This window comes from Poecilia reticulata, linkage group LG17, assembly GCF_000633615.1.
Source record: "Poecilia reticulata strain Guanapo linkage group LG17, Guppy_female_1.0+MT, whole genome shotgun sequence".
Classification (NCBI taxonomy): Eukaryota; Metazoa; Chordata; class Actinopteri; order Cyprinodontiformes; family Poeciliidae; genus Poecilia; species Poecilia reticulata.
The window spans coordinates 22,244,955-22,266,823 of NC_024347.1; the positions used below are offsets into that span (position 1 = coordinate 22,244,955).

The 21,869-nt window shown below is 35.9% G+C and overlaps 1 protein-coding gene across 1 annotated transcript; it reads right to left on the bottom strand.

Annotated features, from left to right (window-relative positions):
- Positions 1-704: 704 nt before the first annotated feature.
- Positions 705-21,634, bottom strand: acss2l (acyl-CoA synthetase short chain family member 2 like). The gene is made up of 19 exons (XM_008434321.1): positions 21,169-21,634; positions 20,917-21,099; positions 19,292-19,487; positions 16,385-16,476; positions 15,147-15,250; positions 11,053-11,125; positions 10,873-10,948; positions 9,563-9,635; positions 8,679-8,816; positions 8,118-8,288; positions 7,907-8,040; positions 7,000-7,132; positions 6,701-6,757; positions 5,159-5,239; positions 4,903-5,011; positions 4,725-4,793; positions 3,380-3,556; positions 1,081-1,155; positions 705-1,001 (listed from the first exon to the last, which is right to left on the bottom strand). The coding sequence occupies exons 2-19, from the start codon at positions 21,038-21,040 to the stop codon at positions 874-876; spliced, it is 2,010 nt and encodes a 669-aa protein (XP_008432543.1). The 5' UTR covers positions 21,041-21,099; positions 21,169-21,634; the 3' UTR covers positions 705-873.
- Between the last annotated feature and the right edge of the window lie 235 nt (positions 21,635-21,869).

Sequence of the window (21,869 nt, forward strand, 5' to 3'; positions counted from 1 at the left end):
TTTTTTACAATTTCTTACTTGCTTTTAAGCTTAAGTGTAAATTCAAATAAACTTTGATTCCAAAGAAAAATGTAATAAACTCTTATTTCTTAATTATTTTGTACTTTTTTTTATGCTGCCACTTAAATAGATAGAAACTTTATTAATCTAAATTAAATGAATACAACTAAATTAATTAATTTATTCATTAATTCAATTTTATTTAAATTTCAGCTCAAATATCTGATGTTTGAACTTCGTTTATTTTTATTCATCTGGATGTTTTTTGTTTTTTTTTTCCCTAAAAAACCCGGCCTGGAGCTGCCGGGTTACCAAGCATCTGCATGAAGAAAGAGAGGAGGGTGGGATGAAGATGTGAGGAGGAGGAGACAGTTGCCATGGTTACAAGCAGCACGGCTGCTGGGGGTAATGATGCAACATCTCCGTTTTCTCCTCCTTTTCTCCTCTGTGTTCCTGAAAGCATAACGGAGACAAATCTTTTTTTCTTCTTTTTTGTCGTTTTTAAATCATCTTAAGTTTCTAATTTCTAGATAATGTCACTCTCTTGCCTTAAGGCGCCATTTCATATATTAATTTCCCTGAAATTTTCTGCATTGTTGTGCAAGAAAAAGGCAGAGTGGCGTTTTCAGGCAGCAGCTGCAGAGGTCGATTCCTGCCACATAGGGGCGACATTTAGCCGCTCAGAATAAAGGTGCAACAACAAAAAAAGGATGACACGCTTTATTATGGCTGGATTAATGTGGAAATATACATAAAGTGTCAGCAGGAAAATAAATCACTTCAATAAAATCTGCAATATTTTGGCCCAAAAATCTACAATAAAAACATTTTCTTTGACTTTAAAAGTTATTTTCTACACGTCTGAGCGCCTCCTCAGGCGGCGGCCTCACTCCTCTGGCTGAACAACACCTCCACCACCTTGGGGTCGGCCAGCGTGGAAAGGTCACCCAGGTCCTTCTCGTTGCGCGCGATCTGCCGAAGGATTCGCCTCATTATCTTTCCTGAAGAAGAGGAGGAGGATGAGGAGGAGTTGAGTGTTTATTGGGAAATGGTCGAAGAGGAGAAAGAAGCAGACGTTACCTGAACGCGTCTTCGGCAGCGCCGGGGCATTCTGAATAAAGTCTGGTGTGGCGATTGGTCCGATTTTCTCTCTTACTAAGAAGAGGACGCAAAAAAGGTGAGAAATAAACAATTATTTTTGAATATAACTTGATATAATTTCTGTTTTAGGACATTATTGATAGCAAGTTATTGTTTTATATATAAAAGCATTATTTGCTCGTATTTTATACCCAACAAGAACTTAAAATTTACATTTTTAACTTGTTTATGAAGCTACACCAGTTCATTAATCAAACCTTTTATTCTGGACACTCTAGAAGATATTATTACAAAAACAAGAATATTTTTTATTTAACCTTAAAAATGATTAAAGAAACGTATCAGTGTTCTGTTTGATTTAAATTAGCTAAATGCTATAAATTGAGTTTGAGATTTAATTTTTAAGTATGTTTAAGTTAATGAAAAAGACAAACGTCTGTTTTTTTAGATGTTTAATTGTTTTTTTTTAAGGTATAAAGTGAATAATAATTGAGTTAATTGTGTTAATTACTTAAATGTTATTATAAGCAAACTGGATTGAATTTGCATTGTATAAAAAGTTTTAACTGTCTATTTAATCTTTTCAGGCATCATTTATGGCGGAACCAAACTTTCAACAAAGACACAAATGGGATATTTTTTAATGCATATTAGATCTTGAGTATTTATCATTAAAAAGGAACATTCTAGTTAAAAGAAGCTATTGTCACGAAGTGCAGTGTTGGTGGTGAGGCAGAACGCAGGCAGACCCAGGATGTAGATGAAAAGATGATTTTAATGATGAGAATTTAGCTCTGAACAGTCCAAGGAACAGGCAGCACGGCAGACTTGTGACGACTGACAGACAAACAACCGTGACATATGACAAGGGACAGACGTTAGACAAGGACCCGACAAGAGACAAAGACAACAGGTGGACTTAAATACACAGGAGGTAATCAGGGGAACGAGACGCAGCTGGGAACAATCAAGGGGGAAGACAGGGCAGCACAGAGACTCACAAGAAACAAAACCTAAAAATAAGCACACAGAAAACTCAAATTCTTACAGCTATTTTTACCTGTACATCAGTGTCCAATAAACGCCAATCTGTGTTTATTTGTACGATACGTCTTGCTTGGATTCATAAAATCTAAAATATGATGTATGTTTAGTCGGTGCTCGCTGTTTTGTTGGCTATAAAGCTAAATAATGTATCCAGCAGTATTAACTGAATATCAGATATCATGAATCGGGTATTATATATCACAAATGGTGTGCTGCACATTGTTAGTCATATATATAGCATTGTATATGTTCTGGCAGATATTGTATATTCCATATTTTACCTCATTTACTCCATGTTGTCCTTGATTTACTGCACATTTTCCATGGTATATTGCATGTTGTATATTGTGTATCAAATATCACATTTCGAACATTGTGTTTTGTATTTTATATCCTTAAAGCAGTATTTCTCAAACTGTGGTCTGCGGGCCACTGGTGGGTCACGAAGTTCTGCATGTAAACAACCATTTATTTACAGTGACGTTAGCTCAAAGTGCGACGCTCAGCTAGCTTACCAAAGGATTGTGTTTAAAAATAATAATGGATAAGTGGCTCAAGGCCGGGTCACTAAAAGGAAAGCCTGAAGACACCGGTGTGTTGAATGCGACATGACGATGTGTGAACAGTACTGTGCCCTACACTGACCAACTGCATCTTAACACCTAAAATAAAACTATTCATGTTGACTGATTGACTACTGGCTGAAAGAAAATGTTTATTTTTGCCAAAGCAACTCAAATCTATGTTTCTTTTATTATGCTTCCAAGCTACAAATAGCCCTAAAACATCACTAGTGAACTATTTTTGATTTCCATGTGTTTTCCATCACTAGAAACTTTCAGAATCTGTAAATAACTCAAAACATCCCAAGTCGACTTGTTCATGGTTTTATTGTGGCCCGTCACATTTAAAAACCAGCGCCMCCTTGAGGAGGAACAAAAACAGTGAGTTGAGAGACTAATACTTTCTTTTCAGGTTGTATAAAGATGTTGTGTTATTGCGTGGGCAGTTTCTAGTTAGGTGGTCAGTGAGTGTTTGTTAAATGGGGTAAGTGGTCCTGAGTTTGAGAAACACTGATTTAAAGGTTTATTGAAGAGGGTAATTAATAGAGTAATTATCAGGCTGCAGAAAAATCAGTATAATTAAAATATATATTTTTAAATGTATCTTCAATCAATAGCATGAGCTATATTCTCCCACCAATATCCCCATGTTTGGGTTTGAGCCTCACCCAGCATCTTCAGCTCCGCCACCATCTTCTTGTCAAATTCCCAGCTGTCTTTGAGGGTGACGAAGCAGTAGAGGGACTCTCCCTTCACCTGGTGAGGTCGGCTCACCACGGCGGCCTCCGACACGGCCGAGTGCAGTGTCAGCGCCGCCTCCACCTCCGCTGTGCTCATGAGGTGGCCTGGAGGACGACACAAAAACACACACAATGTCACTTCTGTGTGAACGATAACAGCTTTTAGAGCGACCCGCCCGCGTGCGCCGAGGAAGAACGGTGACGTCACACAGCTGTTTACCGAAGTAATAATGGATGGAGCTGTTCATGCAGGGGCATCAAACTCGCTTTCAATTTCTGCCACATTAAGATCGCAAATGTTATTAAAGAGCCGGTTGTGCCAGAATATATCGATAAACCAGATAAACGTTTAAAACTGTCTCTGCATTTGATGAGTTTGATAATTTTGCCTTTTTTTGTAGTTTTTAGCAATAGATTAATTTAGAAATATTTGCAAGGAATTTTACAATATTTGCACTTGTGCATGATGGTAAATGTGTCTTAATTGCATGCAAATAATCGATCGCAGACTATGACTTGTGTAGAATATACTGCCACTTACAGACGGGAGTTGGCATCACTTCAAAGCAATATTTTTGACTATTTTTTGGAAAATTTTCAATAAACTTAAAATTATGCATAAAATTGACTATTTGTTGATTTTGCATAAATTTCCACGATCACAGTAAAACTGGTGGACTAATGCAATTTGGTGGTAAATGGATAAAAAAACACTTTGATTTGATTAAACAATATTTAAGCACAAAAAAAAGAAACATTTAAAGCTAATTCAGGCTGTTTTTCTGTATTGGGTGGATATTGGCCGATTCTAATCCCGACACATCTGTATTGTTGCATTCCCAAAATTTATCAGATTTAATCCCACATATGGAAGTGGCACAGATTGGATATTTTGGAGTGAAAAGATTGGGATTGGGCTGCTCAGACTTCCGTGATAAAGTCTGATATGGGTCGCATTTGCTAGCTAAGAATGTCAACTCTGTATGTTTACGTAAATATTTTGCGCGTCTTGCTTCTTCTGGTGCCGACTTATGATGCTTGTCTCACAACAACGACATAAAGGTTGGATAAAATGCGACATGACCGTTCAGACTGCAGATGCCTTGAGACCAATCAGATACTTAACTGATTTAGAGACATATGAAAGTTTCACAAATCGGATTTTTTGTTGTTGTTGAAAAGCTTGAATTCACATTTGACTTCTGTGAGTGTAGCCAAAGTCAAACTGAGCACAAGGTCGACAAGAGGGAAGGTGTGACTTTCTGAAACCTACCCGACACGTTCAACATGTCATCTATCCTCCCTGTGATCCAGAAGTATCCGTCTTTATCCCGCCTGGCGCCTGAAGAGGAGAAGACAAGCTGCATCACCTCCAGAAGAGCTTTAAAAACCAAATATCCGTGACCTTGTGAGAAACGGAGCTATGGGAATATTTTATTTTGACGACTCACCGTCACCAGTCACATAAAAGCCAGGGAATTTATTGAAGTAGGTGTTTTCGAAGCGTTCGTGGTTTTCATAAACTGTGCGCATTATTCCCGGCCAGGGCTTTCTGAAAACCTGCGACAGGAAGAGAGAAGCGTTTACTCATGCACAACATTTAAATTCGCAGTTTAATAAGCTTTTAGCTTTAAATTTAGAAATGAAAACCTTTCCTAAAAGTCAGATTTGAAACCCAGAATGGTTTGGTTCTGCTGGGAAGCTTACCAAATAACCTTCAGCCTGGCCTTCCACTTCTTCTCCATGTTCGTTCAAAATGGTCGGCTCTACTCCGAAAAAAGGAAATGTCTGAAATATGAAATAAGACAATTCAGTTCTTTCATTCAGAAATCCCCCCCTTAAGTTAAATTCAACTCAAAAATACTTTATTAATCCCAAATGGAAATTAAATGTGACTCTTGTTATGCAGGTTTCTTTAACCTGAATTTCATCTACAGCAAAAAATATTTTATCCAACTAATTTTTACTCCCCTAGAGCAGGGGTGTCAAACTCCAGTCCTCGAGGGCCGGTGTCCTGCAACTTTTAGAAGCGCCTCTGCTGCACCACACCTGAATAGAATAATTAAGTAATTAACAAGGCTCTGGAGAACTGAGGAGGTAATTAAGCCATTTGATTCAGGTGTTTTGTACCTGTGGCACATCTAAAAACTGCAGGACAGCGGCCCTTCAGGACTGGAGTTTGACACCCCTGCCCTAGAGCAATGAACTAAATGGAAAAAATTTTAAATTTTTTTTTCAAGTAGTTCAAGAAAGTCTGACAGTTAATACTCATAAAAAATTACCATGAGATTACAAGCTATAAAATGTTAGATACTTTCTTCTTTACATGGGAAAACTAAATAAATAAACTTTGAATAAACCCAACTCCCGATGTCCATTGGAATGGACATTCAACACTGACAAATATCCTACAATTTAATGATTGAAAATATTTTAAAAATAAATTCAAATGCTACCATGAATTCAAATTTATAATTTTGATGTAAAATAGATGCTTTGGAGCAAGTGATATGCCTGAAGCTCATTAATATCAAGTTAAAATTTAAAAATTACTGATTAGTTTCTTATTGACCAATAAAATGTAACAAGAATCATTGACATGAGAAAATCCCTATTATTTTTTCATTGGTTTAAACCCAGAAATACGTCACGTCTGATCCAGTGGATGTGGGGCCTGAAAGGGTTCAAGATTTGAAGGATCTCCTGTAACAGTCTGTATTACAGCTTATCAGAAGAAGCCTCTGACTGAAGACACTGTTATTTAACATTCTCATTAACAGGGCGCTTAGGATTGTCTGTAATTTTCTTGATTATATGAAGAATCCTCCTTTATTCTTTAATTAGACCTTCATTGTGAATTGAGACGAATGAGAGCTGAAGGTCTAAAGTTGCTTTTAGCTCCTAAAACGTCCAGATTTTGATCTGAACATCCAGAGCTTCCCAGTGCTGCCTTGAGAAAAACGTTAAACGATGAAAACCTGAACTGAAGCTGTTCTGAAAACATAAATATCTGCCATATGTCGGATCTAGCAACAGCTAATGGAAGCACTTATTAAAGTAAGTATTTTTTAAAATTTTTGGTTTAGAAATATCTTACAGAAATAATGTTAAAAATGTTTGGTTAATTTACTTGATTCATAATATTGCAGAAATGTGGAAAAATTCAAAGCAGTTCATGAACATTGGCGTAATATTCTGTCTCTTTTAAACATTTAGGTTTTACTTATCAGAGCAAGTCGTGTCACTTACAGCTGATCCTGGTTTCAGAGGCGTGGCGGCAGGTAGAGGCGTTAAGACATGACCTCCCTGCAGAAGAATTAAAAACATCACTAACACATCGACACACACATTATCTAACAACGACCACAACATATCCACTCGCAGCTGACATCATAATTAGTGGGAATCCAGGTGAATCTTAATTTAACAGTTCAAACACCAAAGATAAGCATCAATACGAAGAGTGGAAACTGAACGGAGGATGAAAATACGGCACCAAAATATTCAGCATCTAGCTCTGGTTATCCGATCCAGTGTGATCCGCTCACCGTCTCCGTCTGCCAGAACGTGTCGACCACGGGGCATCGCCTCCGGCCGACCGTCTCGTAGTACCACTGCCACGCCTCGGGATTGATCGGCTCGCCCACAGTACCCAGAATCCTCAGGGTGGAGAGGTCGTACCTGGAAACATAAAGAAAAACAAAAAAAATCTGACACTGATTGGTTATATCTACTCAATATGTAATATTATTCATTTGTCGGCCTGTCACCATGACAACTGCTGCTGGCCGATAAATTGTTCCAGAAGTTACTGTGATAAACGATAATATTGTTGTTTTAGGGTCATTTTGAAGTAATATAACATGTTAGTAATTATGAAAAAGCACATTCTCAAAAATAAACTTTTGAATTCTAATGAATATTTAACAGTGGAACTGGAAGCCATTTCAAATATCCAAAATAAATAAAAGAGAAACCACAAATAAAATGAATTATGAAATAAATGAAGAAATTAGCAGAAAATAGAAATGGTAAATATTTAAATGGCTAAAACGCTGATAAAAAAAGTAGATGAGACAAATTCAATATTATGAAGTAAAAAAAGACGGATGCATAAGACTAATTGCTATGAAGATGAAAAAGTCATTTAACAATAAACAGAAAATGGAAATTAAATTAAAAAAATTCTATTAAAAAAAATCAAATCCAAAAATTATTTTTTGATCCCAAAGGGAAATTAAATAAAACTCGTTAACAAGTGATTTGTATTCAGAGCAGAGAAAAACAAGATTATGATCCGATTATTATCACAAGGTTGGAAAACAACCAAAAAATTAAGAAAAAAAGTTTTAAAATTATGAAGTAAAAAAAATAAACCAACAATAAAAAATACTACAATTTAATATTAAGTAATATGTTCCATAAAAAGGGACACGTTAAACGGCAGCAGCTCACTTCTGCAGCGGTTCTGGTCCGTACTTCATCAGCAGGCGGATGGCGGTGGGAGCTGTGTAAAACTTGGTCACCTTGTACTTCTCTATGATCTCCCAGAACCGGCCCACATGCGGGTGGACTGGGATTCCCTCAAACTGGAATCACATGACGGCATTTAGACTGTAGGGAGCGGAAAACCTGGCGTCGGGGCGAAACTCTGACGTTCACTCACGAGGACGCTGGTGGCGCCGTTTGCAAGAGGGCCGTAGGTTATGTAGGAGTGACCCGTGATCCAGCCGATGTCCGCCGTGCACCAGTACACGTCGTCATGGTGATAATCGAAAACGCACTTGAAGGTGAGGAAGGTGTAGAGCAGATACCCGGCGACGGTGTGGACGACACCCTGTTGTGATTACAGAGGTGGTCTGAATTAGAAACGAGAAGCTGATCAAGGTTTTCTGTAGCGTCCTGTAGAGCCTCCTGCACAACCAACAACAATCGTTTTTCCAGCAGCCATTGCTCAGCGAATACAGCGGTAAAACCAGCTGAACAAACGTGCTGGAGCTCTGGTTGCTAGGTAACAGGCTGGGCTTTGCTGGGGTTGCTAGGTGACATTTCATTCCTGAAGTTTTTGAAACAGCCAAAAAAAGATTAACTTATTTATTGCCAAAAAATGTCTGGATTGTTTGTTTTTCAAAGTGCTGGGGTTGTTTTTAGAAGCTGTGTTTTCGTGTAATAAACTCTGACTTCAGCTTGACAAACTGTGGGAAGATACTTTGGCGAGATCCATTACTTTAGGTTTGCCCGTGGAGCCGCTGGTGTAGAGGATGAAGAGCGGATCTTCGGCGTCCAGCCATTCAGGCTCACAGTCCTCAGAGGAGTCGCTCATCGCCTCGTCCCACCACTCGTCCCGCTCCGAGTCCCACGGAGTCTGGACTCACAAAACACAAACCTGCTCGACATTTAAATTCATCAACTTGCATCCATACCATTATTCTTCGCTTAAAGTGTCTGAAGCCAAATTCCTTGTTTGTGTGATAAACTGGTTCTGATGTTTTAATGCGCTCTTGTTTATTGAACTAGCAATGTTTTGAATTGATTAGGCATCACAACACGCAGCCACAAATGGCTAGAAATTATTTTAAAAGTTTTTTTCTGGGACATTTAATTGTTTTGAATAGATGTAGAAATTAATGTGTGTGACAGGATATTAGAGTCACACTAAGAAAAATAAAATACAATGAAGAGGCTAAAGTAATATTTATGAAAATAAAGTCACAGTATTACACGAATAAAGTTGTACGAGCATAAAGTTGTCATATTGCAAGAATAAAGTAGGAATAATACAAGAATAAAATTGTACTGTGAGAATAAAGTCTTATTTTGAGAATAAAGTCAAAATATTACCAGAATATAGCTGCAATATTTTGACTTTATTCTTGTATTATTTCAACTTCATTCTCATAGAGCTTTCCTTTTTAAATAAAGCTGTATTTGTTCTCATAATGACTCGTAATTTTTTTCTTATGAGCCAAATATGTCACGCTGATGAATATAAAATGAGATTAAACGATGTTTTTCACATGGGTTGTACACAGAGAAGAAGAAGCTCACTTTACCAAAGCTAAATGTTTCCTTGTGGCTCAGTTTTAAAGAATAAAGCTGCAACATGCTGACCTGTAATTTGTTGCTTGAAGCTCTGACTGCTTGATGCTTTATCACCAGGCACTTGGTGATGCTGGACGACCCTCTGTGAGGAAAATTAAAGAAAAGAAAATCATGTGAGCAAACAAGCAGCTTTGCTTTCAAAGATTTTTATATTCATTTTGATTTGTCAGATAATTTCAGTTTGATTTATATCCACGATGCCTCTGATCATTAACCTGGTTCAGTTTTTGTAAAAAATAATTTAAAAAAAATCTACTGACGTACAATCCAGCCACTCTAAGAAAATATAAATATAAAAAATATAAATAATATAAAATACAACAATAACGTTAGAATGTTGTGAGAATAAAGTGGAAATAATACAAAAATAAATTCATATTATGACTTTATTCTACAAAAAATGTACTTTATTCTTGTTTTATTTCCACTTTGTTATAAAACTTCATTCTACTTATATTATAATTTTATTCTCAAAATATTATGACCATCCTGATATTTTTACGGCTTTTTTTTGTTATTTCAACTTTACACTCATACGACTTTATTCTTGTAATATATTGTCCTAATTTTGACTTTATTCTAATTTTATTCTACTTTTTTTTTACTCCAACTGTAGTTGGATTTATAATTTTTCCAATTATAAATAATTTAATACAAAACATAAAAAACGTACTGATGTTAAGTCGAGCAGGTTTCAGTTGTTTTTAGACAAAATGTTTTTCTTTAATAATGGAAATAAATTATTTGTTTATTTGCATATTTTAATTTATTTCTAATGTATAAAAAATCTGCAGAATGTACATTTTTTATATCCGATTAATCGATTAATCATCAGATTGACTGATTAATCGTCAGAATAAAAGTTGGATCAATCGATAACTAAAATAATCATTAGTCGCAGCTGCAATGTTGACAAATAAAATGCACGACATGCGACAGACAGTTGATTAGGGCCTGAAATCTCGTCTCCGTCGTATTTTCATCTGCTTCATGTTTTGTGCCAGTCTTTTGTCTCAAACCCACATCTGCACCTGTGACTCTTTGTGTCCCTCAGTTGATAACCCTTCCCAGCATGCTCTGCCTTTTCGCTCTGCCTTTTCGCTCACATCCCTCTCCGGCGCTCGTTCCCATTGGAGACGAGCAGCTCGGGCTTTTCCTGATGGATTTAAGTGCTCCATGTTGCCCGGCAACCTGGTAATCTAAAACCCTGGCGGTCTGTTGTTTGCAGCCACTCTGATAGCAGCTGACTGCACTCTACGTCCCATTACCGGCAGCGGCTTATGTAAATACGGCTGGTTGCTGGGAACTGGGAAACCTACTTCTCCCTGCTCTTCTCCAGCGCCTCGTCGGAGATCTGCTTCAGGTTGATCAGTTTGTCTCCTCTGTAAACACCATCTGTGGGTGAGGGATGTGCAGCGTATGATGAGGTGTGAAACCGAACAGATGAGTGTCGTTTTGCAGCCTGCGGGTTGCTGCAGCAGGACTGTAGCCTACCGTACCTGCTGTGACCAGAACGCTGCTCTGGGCGTCCATTATTCTCTCACACAGAGACTCTGAGGAGAATCCTGCAAACTGAACAGAAGAAGAAGAATACCAGAATGATTTATCGCGATTAATCATGATTAATTGGTTTTTGAAATAATTGTCAATAGGCCAGTCAAAAAAAAATTGCCCCAGAAGTTATTGCGGTAAACTGATATTGTAGTTTTGAAACCATTTTCAAACAAACTATATTGCTAATGGCATAGTCAAAATGCAACTGCCTACGCAGAGATCAATAAACTCTTAATTCTAATAAACATTAGAATTAAACTGGAACTGGAAGACATTTTAGATATCCAAAATAAATAAACAATACAGCACAAACAACCGTAAATGAATTATGAAGTCTGTAAACAAAACTGTCCTTCAAAAATGGGCTAGTTGAAAGAATAATAATGATTCTGGAATGATTAATCGCGATTAATTTATTTGTGAAATAATTGTCAAGAGGCCTGTCACGGTAACTAATTGTACTGGACGCTAAATTGTCCCAGAAGTCATTGCGTTAAATTATGACATTGTAGTTTTGAAACCATTTTCAACTAATATAATGCTAATGGCAGAATTATAATGCAAGAACAGATTCTTAGAGATCAATAAGCTTTAAATTTTAATTAACATTTAACACTAGAACTGGAAGACATTTAAATATCCAAAATAAACAAAACAGAAAAAAACTAATGAAATAGATTATGAAAAATCATGAAGTCTCTGTAAACAAAACTGCCCTTCAAAAATGGGCTACTTGAAAGAATAATAATGATTCTGAAATGATTAATCGCGATTAATTGATTTTTGAAATCATTATAGGCCTGTCATGATAACTAACTTTACTAGACGATAAATTGTCTCAGAAGTTATTGCAATAAACGTTAATATTGTAGTTTTGAAACCATTTTCAAGTAATATAATGCTAATGGCAGAATCATAATACAAAAACACAGTCTAAAAGATAAATGAACTTTTATTTCTAATGAACAATTTACACTGGAACTGGAAGGCATTTAAATATCCAAAATAAATAAACAATACAACAGAAACAACAGAAAATTAACTGTGAAGTCTCTGTAAACAAAATTAGCTAGTTGAGACCAAAACACCAAACTGAAAACTAATACATAAAGTCGAGCATTCACTGGCTTTTTGGTAATAATATGTTTATTTTCCTTTTTAAAATATTAATCAAATGATTTTTTTAATTGCATCTTTGAATGTATTTCAAGTATTTTATAAGAAATGTTTAAATGTTTAAATTAAAAATCTGCAGAATGTGGATTTTTAAAAATGCGATTAACCAATTAATCATCAGGATAATCAATCGTCAGGATAATCGATTAATCATAAAAATAATCGATAGAATGCTTGATTACTAAATTGATTGTTAGTTGCATCTCTAAAGAAGTTAAGTTTTTAACAAAATCGGCACACATCTTATTTTTATCTCTAATTACAGACATCTAGATCTGCTGGATGAACAAATCTGAGACTTTATTGCCTTAAACTGTTGGTTTTACCTCCTACTCGGGTGTTTTGAACACTAATTACATTCAACTGTGAGGTTAAATTAGTCATTCATCGGTGGAGTGTTGGAGTTTTCCCATCAGCTGTTTCTTTTTTTACACTTTGTTTTGACGGCTCAGAGCCTGGGAACGTAACGCTGCTGCAGCTCGGCTGCTGCTGCAGCAGGCGGGCTGCAGCCGAGCATTTGCATTCAAAACTGGAACTTTCTGACACGTTGCTGTGGTCGTCTGCATTTCAGTCGCAGTCTAGACACCTGCTGGATTAGAAAAGGAGGAGAAAATCTTATTTCCTCTCTCTGCACACTGTTCACTGCCACAAATTAAATGTTTTACTTCAGGTCTCAAACATTTCTGGATAATTCTCTACACTATTTTTGTTTTCGCACCAATTATTATTAATCGTCAAGGTCCTGAAGTAGGTTTGTTTATTCTGATTTATATGTATACGCTGTTCTACATATGTTCAATATTTATTTTTCTGTTGTTAAATTAAAATCTTCTTACAATGTAAAATTAGGTATGATTTTACAGGAATAAAGTCATAATTTTACAAAAATAAAGTTGTGAAACTATGAGAATAAAGTCATAAAATGAGAATAAAGTCATATTAGGATTTTATTCTCCTAATAAAAAGTATTACTTTATATTCATAATACTAGTAGATGTTATTCTATTTATTCCCATAATTTAATTTTCTATTTTGCTAGTATGCCACTAACATTCATCTCTTTTCCCACAAAAAATATTTGCTTATTTGAAATATTACATTTTTATCTATTTACTATAAATAGATAAATATAGTTATCACTATCGTTTTTAATGATTTTATTCTTTATTTCTTCTTCTGGCCTGCGAATACTTTTGATTTAAGTTTGACCCACATGCCTTTATTTATATAAATAAAGAGAAGACCTTCTCTTATTCCCATTTATAGCTGCGTAACCGTGTCTAATCTTGCATAACGAGCCGTCCGGTAGCTGCTCCTTTAGACGGCTGCCATCTTGTTCTCAGGGTTGGCAGTTCATGGAGTGTAAAGTTTCAGCGTTGATGGCATCGCTTCAGGTCATGTCAGACTCTGGACTCAGCAGAATGTCGCTGCGTCGACTCGTCTGAGTCTGAGTATCTTCACGATTATTCACAATGATCAGCAACAATCCCGACCGGAACAATAATAATAAATACATATTGGCTCAAACCTGGGAGAAAATGCGACAGGATCAGGCCTCTGTTGGTCACGCAGAGTTCACCTTGGAGGGCTGCGTTTATTTTTAACACGGCCGCTAACCTACGCCTGGACGGGGAAGGTTAAATCGCTAAAATAGCTTCCCGAGCTGGAAGCAGCCAGTCGTGTCTGACCCATTTACTGAGTGCAGGTGTTGTCAGTTCTGCATTCACACAGAAAACAGCTGATAACTGCTGGCAGTCTGCGCCGGCAGAAACGGAGGGTTTCTCTCTGGAAATGGGGGCAGAGCATGGTTGTTTGTATAAATGAGGACAGCATCAACTTACCATGTGGGAATGGAGCAGAAATGTCTTTAGAAAACAAAACGAGATCAAAAATTTCTATTTGGATTTTCACAGGAGGGAAAAGTGATTTTTAAAGAGAAACTGATTTTTAATTTGATTAAACTATGGAGTTTGTTTTTGCTCCCCCAGTTTTGTGTTTTTACCCAACTAGGCCTGTTGCAATAAATCAATTAATCACATGACAAATTAAAATAAGCTCTATTTTTTTTCTTTTTCTACCAAAAATTAGACGACAAAAGTCCTCAGTCTGCTACTTTATCGACTAGCCCTTTTTTTGAAGGATAATTTTGTTTACAGAAACGTCATAAGTTGTTTATTTTAAATATTTAAAATATCTTCAAGTTCTAGTGTCAATTATAATTTAAAGTTTATTGATTTTTAAGAATGTGTTCTTGCATTATTCTTCCAACATAATGATTGTATTACTTCAAAAATGGTCTCAAAAACAGCAATATTATTGTTTAATGCAATAAGTTTTGGGAAATTTTATTGTTCAGCTAAATTTATCATGGCAGGCAAATTTAATGTCAGATTTCTGAAATTAAAATCAGAATTAAATTAGTTTCAGAATTTCTACTTCAATGTCAAAATTCTGAGACTTCTGAGATCATAATCAGAATTCTGATTTTTAAATCAAAATTCCGAAAGTCAAAATTCTCTGAACTGTGAGATTAAAATCTGATTTTTCTTTCTTTTTTCCCAGTGACTCCGGTCTTCTCTCAGACCAGGGTCTGATTGTTTTCTAAATGAATCTCATTCACCATAAATCAATATGAAACTATAGAAAACTTTTCACCGCGCTGCAGTTTTACACCCAACTGAAGTCTGTTGCTCCTCCACTCTGGTAATTACGGCTTCGCCTGAACTCTTCTAGGACAAAATCTAGCTACGAACGCTTAAAATAGCCTTTTTAATCAGCATATACCCAGCCAGAGGAGGAGGTTTGTGTGCATGGTCCATGTTTTCTTGCTCATTTTACAGCCTGAGCAGGCGGCCATGCTCACCACCACAGAGTGGACGGCTCCTATCCGGGCACAGGCCAGCATGGTGTAGACGAGCTCTGGGATCATGGGAAGGTAGATGGACACTCTGTCTCCCTTTCTCACTCCTGGTTAAGCAAACACAGAAACACGATTATTTAAGTTTTAAGGGTTAAGTTTAAAAACAACGTCTGTCAGAGGAACAGTTCAGCTAAGGCTGAATTATGTAGCTTAATATGACAACGAATAGTTGGGATCTGGGCTGCTGATCGACTTCTCACCAAGAAAACTTAATGCCAGAATTGGATCAAATGGCAAGAAGTATTTTATTTATTTTTTAAATCATTTTACATTATTCCCCTCACAGATATATCAGTTTAGTAATGCATCATATTTATCTTATTAAATGTGGAAAAGAAGTTTAAAAAGTTATTTTGGTCTCATTTCTTTGCGTTACAAAATTAATAATAACGTAAGATATTCAGACAGTTTATAGCTACTCTTGATGGTCTGTAGCTTAGCTAGCTATCCACCTAGCTACATATTAAGTTGGCTAGACAGCTAGCTACAGATTAAGCTAGGTAGACAGCTTGCTACATATCAAACTAGGGAGATAGCCAGATAGCCATCTGTTCTTAGATAGACTTATATTCTTTAAACTATAAAATTTATTTTAACGTATGAATGTTTTATTGCTAATGTTGATAGCCAGCATTTTAGCGTGGCATTTACCTAGCTCTCTTTAGTTAGCAATATTATTGGCTATATAGCTACCTAGCTATATAAATTATCGCTACATGTGTAAAGCTAGCAAGCTAAGTACTTAACTATTTAAGTAATGAGATGGATAGATTGCTAATTATTCAATGTAATTAGCTTTATTATAGTTACATTTCTAGCTATATAGCTAATGATTTTCAAGCTTTGTAATTAGCTAGCTAGCTATCTCATTACTTGGGTAGCTAGAAAGTTAGAAGCATATCTACGTTAGTTAAATTCAAATTTAATTCAACAATATTATATTCTGAAAAGGCTTCTGACATAAGACACTTTATATCTAAATACATTATTTAGATAGCCTAATTAATGCCTAACTGGTGTTCTAGCTAGCAAATAACAATGGGAAGCAGAGTAAAATCAACAAAAATGTAGTTTAGTTTAATGTTACTTTAAAGTTACATTCAATACGTGAGTTTTTTTTACATTGATTTACTGTCAGTAATTCAATATTGTATAGAATTTTGCTGTGGTGACTTTCTCACCCATCCTCTTGAGCACATTGGCACAGCGGCAGACGTGACTCAGCATCTGGCTGTAGGTGATACTCGTGTGATGTTCAGGTGAGTTCCCCTCCCTGTAAAAACAACAAAACGATTATTTCTGTATTTGATTCATGTAGCATTCTGAAGATCCTGTGTGCTGGCAAAAATAACGTGAGATTTACTCTGAATACTCGTTGAAAACATAGAGGTTTTATTATATTGACTGAACCAGAGAGGGACAGAATCAGCATCTATTAGTCAGGAAACTGCATTAGTGCACATAAAACAGGTAAATTATCAAAATGGTGACGCAGTGCAGCATTGTGAGAGCATGGAGTTCATAGTGGAGTCAATCAGGTCCAGTTGTTACTAAGTCTATATTTGGCTTGGATGTTTGTCAGGACAGCTATTTACAAAACCACTTGTCATTGTGCCTGCAAGGCAGCAGACAGATTCATAGTAAAACTAATGTAGGACAGAGCGCTGCAAAAACAATCAGGCTGAAAATATGATGGAATAAATGAGGAATCAGTGATGGAATGGCAAATGTAACATCTCTGAAATCTCAAACTTTCTGACTTTACAGTAAAATAAAAGCAGCTGTTATTTACAAAATATGTTCAGTAGCCCAGTTAGTGTGTTACTGTTACATAACAGAAATGATGACATTATTTATTTGACCCATTTTTTTTATCCTTAAACAACTGTTGCCCTTCCATAACTTTCTTCAAATTCTCTTTTTGCATTAAAAATTGCTTTAATCTGAATAAAACCCTCAAATTTGGGAGTGAATGTAGTGAATTTTGCACCATGTTGTCATTTGTTGTTCTGCTTCAGTCTCATTTTTTCCTCTATATAGTTGTGCTTGATATTGATATTAAATTACACAAATTTGATCAATTTTGTCATAATAATGTAGCTTAATGTAAGTAGGTTTAAGACTATAAATGTTAATAAATATGATTAAATTATAAGTTAAAAAAAAGTCTCTACTGTAGCTATCTCTACTGTAATTAGCTTTTTCCCATTTTCAATAGATGTCTATATGTAGCTTGGCTAACCATACAGCTAACTACCTAAGCTAATGTCTAGCTTGAAAGCTAGCTAATTTGGAGTGTTAAATTGACAGATAGTTAGATGGCTCTATGTAGCAAGCTAAACAGATAATTAGATTGCAATTTAGGTGGTTACCAGGTTAGAATGCTATCTACTTCGCTATCTAGCTAGCTAGATATGCAGCTAGATAGCCAAGCAGACAGCTAGCTATCTAGCGCTGTAGTTGTATATCACTCTTTAAAGCCTGATGCAAGAGAGGAATTGTAAATTTATTTATTTATTTATTAAATTTACTTCATTTTATCTTAATATAAAGTGTTTTGTTCATGTGATTAAAGGTACAATAGCTGTGAAAGAGTCAAAATACTTTGTGTCTGGAATATTTTTCAGCTAAACGTCTTCCTACACATTTCTGCACTTCCCTTTGTTGTTATGTTTTGTCTGATTAAACCCTTAATCAGATATTTAAATACTTTCTGTCATCAAAATCCAACCTTTAGTCATAACAGTTTAGATGATGGTCAAAACAAACCATGCAGCAGTCACTGTAAGCTAGCAGATCGACCGTTCTACGCTTCTGGAAACTGTGCAGGAAAAGCGTTTGCAGCCAGCACATATAATGTGTGGGGTTTTGTTTTATTTGGTGCAAACAGTATTAAAATGCTTGGATGATCTGCAGTGTGGCCAAGTTCCACTGAACCCCTATGCTGCTGAGCTGGTAGAGCAACTGCTTCTTGTTTGCAAAAGCTTCTGCAGTTGACAAAGCAAATATCTGCCTTCATGTATTGTTGCGGAAACAATAGACTGTACAGCAGGTAGATAAAAAGCTGAAAACGATGTAAAGTGGGACAACTAAGCAACTACAACTAACAAAATAACAAAAACTGAAGATGAGAAAACAATTTTGTTAACTGAAATAAATTAAAATTGTAATTAATGGGGAAAACTAACTGGAATTATACTGTGTGTTTAAAAAAACTAAAACTTACTGAAATTGTAGATGTTTATGATTTTATTTCTCTTTTTCACACACAAGCAGTTTATGTCAGTTGTCGGCAAATTACTGCTGGCGGCTACGCTACGCTAGTCTGCAAAATGGCGGCAGCAAAAGTTGGGGAAAAAACGCCAGTCAGTTGGTTAAAACTGACTCTGGCAACAATAATAAACAATAATTGCATAGGGTTTTTTTTAGTTTTTTTTTTTTTTTAATACTGTTGAGTTTGTTCCCGATGTGTTATTATTCACAAAACATTTACTTTTTGACTTCTGCGCCTAAAAATTTACCAAAGTATGAAAAAATAAAATCTACCAACACAGCTAATAAACGCTAAAATGGAACTAAACAATGGTTTAGTTTCCGGTTGCAATAATTCAATTAATCACATGATACAACAAAACAAATTTAATGATTTTTATTTGCATTATTTATTGTTTTTATCTTTCTACCAAAAACTGGATAGCAAAAGTCTTCAGTCTGGTGCTTTGGCCTCACCTACCTGTTTATTTGACTGACAATGTTGTTTACAGTCATTTTATAATTAATTTTGTTTGTTGTTTTGTTTATTTTTGATGATTAAAATGTCTTCCAGTTCCAGTGTTAAATATGAATTAGAATCTAACATTAATTTTTGAGAATGTGTCCTTGCGTTGTTATACCATTACCATTATATAACTTGAAAATAGTCTCAAAACATCAATATTATCGTTGATCGCAATAATTTATCGTCAATATAAACAATATTTAATTAATAAAAACAAGCAGTTGGTTTTGACTGGAATATCGGACAAAGTTCAAATCAGTACCTTTGTATTTTTTACCCTGGCGGTTTGTATTTTTTACTTTTTGCTTACCAGTAATAGGCGACCTTTTCGCCGAGGTTCCCCTCCCTCACATGTCTGTCCAAGACGTTATAGCACATGTTGGTTTTGGCTCCTTCCATGCATTTGACGAATATGTTGCCCTTTGTCACGTCAAAGTTGTACTGAAGCATTGGACCGGTGGCTGGTTTCTTCCAGAAGAACTCATCTGCAACCTCCTTCCAGAACGCTGAAATAGATTCACATTTTAGGACTCGCTTTAGGGTGAAATGTAATGAAATACAGCAGTTTTTTTCAAGCTGCGGTGGTCCGCGGGCACCCCCTAGTGGTCCTCGAGGTACTGCAGGTAAACGGCTGTTTATTTTACCGTGACGTCAGCTCAAAGTGCGACGCTACAACTAGCTTACTAGCCACTTATCCATTATTACAATAATAATGGATAAGTGGCTTAAAAGCAGGTCACTCAAAAGACAAACTGAAGAGAAAACAACTTAAATGATCGGAGAAAGCTAAGTTATACCTTCTGGGAGTATAGATGTGTAATTTAGCTAACGATTCGATTCTTTTGAACGGCTCTGTGCCGTTAACGTGTCTGGTGAGAAGAACTGTTTGTTTTTTTTGCTTGCTTATAATGCTCTGATCACTCGTCAGCAGTTATTGTGTCTATTAAACTGATTTAATCAACAAATAAATACAGTTGATAGAAATGGATGGATAATTTTTATATTTAGTGGTGCAGATGATATTTATTTGTGTCAAAGCAACGAAAGTTTATTTTTCTTTTATTATGTTTTTAAATTGCAAATAAAATATTAATGCACACAACAAGATTTCTTTTTTGATTTACGTGTGTTTGACATAATTGGAAAGTTTAGACTCCAAATTTTCAGAATCTGTAAACAACTCAAAACACCCAGAGTTTTTAATTTGACATAAAATGAAGCTTTATAACAAAGAAGACAACAATAAGAGAGTTAAGAGCACAGTTGGGTATTAACTAGTTACATTTACTCAATTACATTTACTTAAGTAACTTTTTTGAAATGCTGTACCTTTAGGAATATTTTTAATATGTGTACTTTTTACTTGTAGTCGAGTAATTTTATTATGAAGTATCACTACGCTTGACTAAAATTCCCGGGTTCTCTACATGAAAAACAAATTATTTTTTAAACAAAAATCCACCAGACTCAGACACACACCTGTAGTTTTTGTTAAAACTTCATAAGTTTTTTTTATTGAAAGAAACTGATTTGGAAAAATTTTATTTTACTTAAATGAATTATTGTCGTTTTTGTCCTTACAATACCAAAATTTCCACTTGATCCATCTGATGGTGTAATTTTTAAATATGGAATGATTGATAATTTGATCAGTCACTCAGTACTTGAGTAGACTTTTTACCAAATACTTTTTTAATCTTGAGTAATTGTTTTGAACAGCTACTTTTTACTTTTACTTGAGTAAAAATATTTTGAAGTAGTGCCAATCTTACTTGAGGACAATTTTTTAGTTAAGAGACTAATATTTTAATCTCCATGTTGTGTTACTGAGGGTCAATTTAAGATTATTTGGTTCTTGCGTGTTTGTTAAATGGGGTATATCATCCTCAGCCTGAAACGGTTTGGAGGCTCAGAGAAGTGGGGAGTCTGACCTACCTTCTGGATTCTCCAGAGACTTCTTGTACATCCCCAAATAGGAGCTGAAATCAGGCACATGTGCATCCCTCTGTAGGTCAGGAGGAGGGTGGTACAACTCTCCTTCAGATTCAGGAACAACCATTTTGGAGGCTCAGAAGCAGACAAGCCGAGTCTTTAATGTTGAGTCTTTTCTGGTGAATCCTGCAGGGTGAAGTGAGAACAAGGCCTAATGCAATGAAGCAACACAATTCAGCGTGCATAAAGACCCACCTCTAATCCCAGATCTGCAGACTGCTCCCTCAATCTGCTTAGTGTCAGGACAGCCAATCGGCTCGCGGGATGGAGCACTCCCACTTTTTGGTTGGATGGGCCTCCGCTGGCATGCTGATCACATTATGTTTCCAAGCCAAAGGCTGGCGGAGGAGGAAGATGAGGAGGAGGAGGAAGGCGTGGTATGCTGCAGGATGAGTGCTGTGGATTCAGGCTGATGTTTGTTTTCAGAGGGACGGTAATGCGCGCTCATGAGGAAAAAACACAGGAAGCAGCAGCTGTTTACTGGTATATCAGGGGAGTCCAAACTGTGGCATGGGGGCCACTTGTGGCTCTTGAAATAATTTTGATCGGCCCACTAACTAACTAACCACAATCGTCCCAACCAAATAGAAAACAACTTTTTGAAATAGTTTGTTTTTCTTCACTGCAATAAACACAAAATCTTACCAAGTATTTTTGGTCTACTTTCAAGTGCAAATATATTAGTTTTGTCTTATTCCAAGTGTACTAACTTACGCATAGCTTTTCAGCAAGATATAGGATCTTGTTTTAAGTCAATAATTCTTTAATGGTGAAAAAGTACCAGTTCCATTGGCAGATTATTCACTTATAAAAAGGGAAAAATGTATTGCTGTAAGTGAAATAATCTGCCAATGGAACAAGTACTTTTTAAAAATCAATATTAAGGAATTATTGAT

Coding starts and splice junctions, on each gene's coding strand:
- acss2l (XM_008434321.1), bottom strand. CDS start 21,040: ATGGTTGTTCCTGAATCTGAAGGAGAGTTGTACCACCCTCCTCCTGAC. Junction 15,251..16,384: donor CAATGTGCTCAAGAGGATGG/GTGAGAAAGTCA, acceptor TTGCTTAACCAG/GAGTGAGAAAGGGAGACAGA. Junction 11,126..15,146: donor GAGCCGTCCACTCTGTGGTG/GTGAGCATGGCC, acceptor TCTTCTGTTCAG/TTTGCAGGATTCTCCTCAGA.